Source organism: Urtica dioica, chromosome 9 (genome assembly GCF_054948205.1).
Source record: "Urtica dioica subsp. dioica isolate 48M chromosome 9, U.dioica_male_clone48M_v1_H2, whole genome shotgun sequence".
NCBI classification, from domain to species: domain Eukaryota; kingdom Viridiplantae; phylum Streptophyta; class Magnoliopsida; order Rosales; family Urticaceae; genus Urtica; species Urtica dioica.
Window position 1 is genome coordinate 8,518,331 of NC_142764.1, and position 3,051 is coordinate 8,521,381.

The window sequence follows — 3,051 nt, forward strand, 5'->3', positions numbered from 1 at the left end:
TTTGAAATGTTCATGAATTGTTAATTGGTATTTACTAATTTATGGACGAAATTATTGTTCAATGCTTGTAGGTAAATAACGATGACGGATGAAGGCCTACGAAAGCATTGTATGAAGGTGGCGGAGAGCCATAATCATTTTACGTGCAAGTACTGTGGAGTGACGACAAGAGGAGGGGGCGTGACTCGTATGAAACTTTATTTGAGTGGAAACGACCCAAAAAAGAATGCGAAGCGATGTGAGAAATGTCATCCAGAAGTTAGAGAAAAGATGATGTTGTGGCTACAAGAGGCAGAACGGAAGAACAAAAATAAACAAACCATGGAGGAGACAAATTCGAGAGAGATGCGTGCGACTCTTGGTCCAATTGATCAAGAAGGAGACTTCTATGTTGAGATGGAGTGTGACATATACAAGACAATAAAAATAAGTCGTGAAAAAACTATTGCGGCAAATTGGGGATCCGGTCTAAGTGGAGGTTAAACTTATTATCTGTGTGTTTAAAACTATTTTTCTTACGTGTCTGATGTATGAATTTTATTTCTTATATTCAAAATTATGCAATATTATTTTCGTCGACATTTCCGTGTTTTATCGAAATTTTCGTTGGCAACGCAATTTCCGTCAGCATTTTTTTTTATTATAAATTTTCGTATTTTTTTTTCATTACAATTGTCATCGGTCTCCGCAATCTCCATTTTTTTTAGGCCATCGACCGTCCGCATTATTTCAATCTTTGATGATTTCTTCACGTCATTATTTATTTAGTTACAAACTTTATTAATAGAATTTAAGTATCCCGATATTTAATGCCTTACTTTTACGAATCAATTCATAATTTACAATAAATAAAAATTAAAACCAGAGTTAAAATAATTCCCAGCTGAAAGGTTGATATTTTGTATAGAACTCCAAACACCATCGAACAAAAAAAGTTCTGGAAAGTACGGTTCATACATAATCGAGACAATACTACAATTTAGCCATAGGGCGATAAGTAATAAATCAGAATAAAACTTACCAGAGAAAGTAAAATGAACACTGAAAGCCCGGAAAATCTAAAAACGGAAACGCCAAAATAAATTGAAGACATATAAGAAATGTGAGTTTTCTCTCTCTCTCTCGATTACATTGCACTGGCAGTAATGATGGAATGAAAAGCGAGTAATTGATAATTTCGTTCAAAGAGTGCCATATCTGGTTCACTGAGCGACAACCACACATCTATTCCATCTCCATCTATGGAATCCAACATATAAACAGTGTCTTTATGAGTTAGATTGGGAATGCATACGAGAGAGGGCTTTCCCCAACCGAAATCCACTCCGTACCACCCAAACCTACACAAACTGCTCGCCGCGTAAATCCTAACGGACTCATCCTCTTCCTTCAAATTCCTTATTTCTTCAATGAAACCCTTTATTCCCTCCATTTCGACCCTCCTTTCGCAACTCTCTTTGAAACTCTCGTAGCCTTTCCGCAGCGAAATGACCAGCTCTTTCAGCCCTGCCTCATCGGACTTACTTTCCAATTTGTATATCCACGCCACGTTGCCGACATAGTTTTGGGGAGATCTGTCCCCGGCGACCATTTTGCGCACGTTAACATGCGGTGTTATAACAGATTTTGATCTTGGGTTTGCAAAAATTAGGGCACGCCACACCATAGCTAGAACTGCTTCCACTCGGGACGGGTTCGGCACTGACGGGCTCGCAGCTCTCTTCCTAAGTGCCTCGATTTCTCGACCCGAGAAGCTCAGCCTCTTCACCTTCACCTTCTCCATCACATTCGGGGAGGTGAAATTGGACGCCATGGAATCGGATGGTGGGAAGAGAGACGAAGAAGCAAGCTTCGGCGTAAAGCTTACGCCTTCTGTAAGGTTTGAGGAAGCTACGGCAGTCCAGGTTCTGAGGAGCAATCTGACGGAAGTTCCATCGCCGACCTTGTGTGAGAGACGAACGCAGATCGACATGGCTCCACACTCAAAGAAGCTCGCCCTAACGAGTAACAGCGGGCTCGAAAACACATCTTCTTTGGACGATTCGTTGTTGGGCGGGACGAGGAGTCTGAGCATCTCTTTCGAGTTGGGGTTTTTGAGAAAGTTTGATCCCGGAGAGTGGACTCTGGCGATGACTAACTCGGCTCCGGCGTCGTTGCAGTCCACCCAGAGGTTGTCTCTCAGTCTTCCGGCGAAAGGGTAGAGTTTGTTTAGCGTGTGAGATAAGGATGTCTTTAGAATGTCGGATCTCTGTTCGAGGCTTAGGTTAGTGCTGGGGTAGAAGAGGATGATCAGGGTTCGAAAGAAAGGTGCTATTTGATCAATAAGAGAGAGCTTAAAGTTTCTATGACGATCTGAAGTTGGAGTGGAAGGCTTTATCATTTCACTCTTAATCACCTCTACTTTTATTTGTGCAGCCATTGTTTGGTGGAGAAGATAATATGTGCTCAATCCAATGCCATGCTGGTATATATCCAATATCGGAACATGGAGAAATCTGATTATTCATCTTATCACTTCATTCAATTATTGTAGTTGTGGGTAGCGTGTGGTCCATTCTGGTGTGCCATTAATAAAAAAAATGTACAAGGCCGCTGGGCATGGTATGAAAAAGTAGTAAATCTAAAGTAAATTTAAGATGAACAGAGAAAAGCTAATTCAGAATAAATCTAGTGACTTACTTTGGATAATTTTTGAAAGCCGAGAGGTTTTTTTTTTAATTAAGAAGTCAAATGTACACCTACTACATTTAGCAGAAAAATATTACTTTAGAAAAAAGAAATCAATTACAAAAAATATTATTGATTGGCTCAATAATTATCACTCAGTTATTATTATTATTATTATTCATGTTAGAGTCGCTGATGAGTCAGCAGCCACATCACATAAAGAAGTGAAGAGAAGAGAAGCGGGATGACATGACCAGTAAGTTATTCTCTTACGCAATAACAGAATTCTGTTATTAGATATGTAATGTATTTAAATAGTGTATTGTAACTAACTGATTCAGTGATTGATTGAATGAAATTCAGTTAGAGAAGATTTTCTCTCTA

General features: G+C 39.4%; 1 protein-coding gene across 1 annotated transcript; it reads right to left on the reverse strand.

The window, feature by feature from the left end:
- Nucleotides 1–921: 921 nt before the first annotated feature.
- On the reverse strand, nucleotides 922–2,574 carry LOC149384821 (limonoid 1-O-acetyltransferse-like). Its single transcript, XM_089627551.1, has one exon. It carries the CDS (start codon nucleotides 2,417–2,419, stop codon nucleotides 1,127–1,129), a length of 1,293 nt encoding a protein of 430 aa, XP_089483677.1. The 5' UTR covers nucleotides 2,420–2,574; the 3' UTR covers nucleotides 922–1,126.
- Between the last annotated feature and the right edge of the window lie 477 nt (nucleotides 2,575–3,051).

What these genes read in the sequence shown, in the direction of transcription:
- LOC149384821 (XM_089627551.1), bottom strand. Translation starts at nt 2,419, where the DNA reads ATGGCTGCACAAATAAAAGTAGAGGTGATTAAGAGTGAAATGATAAAG.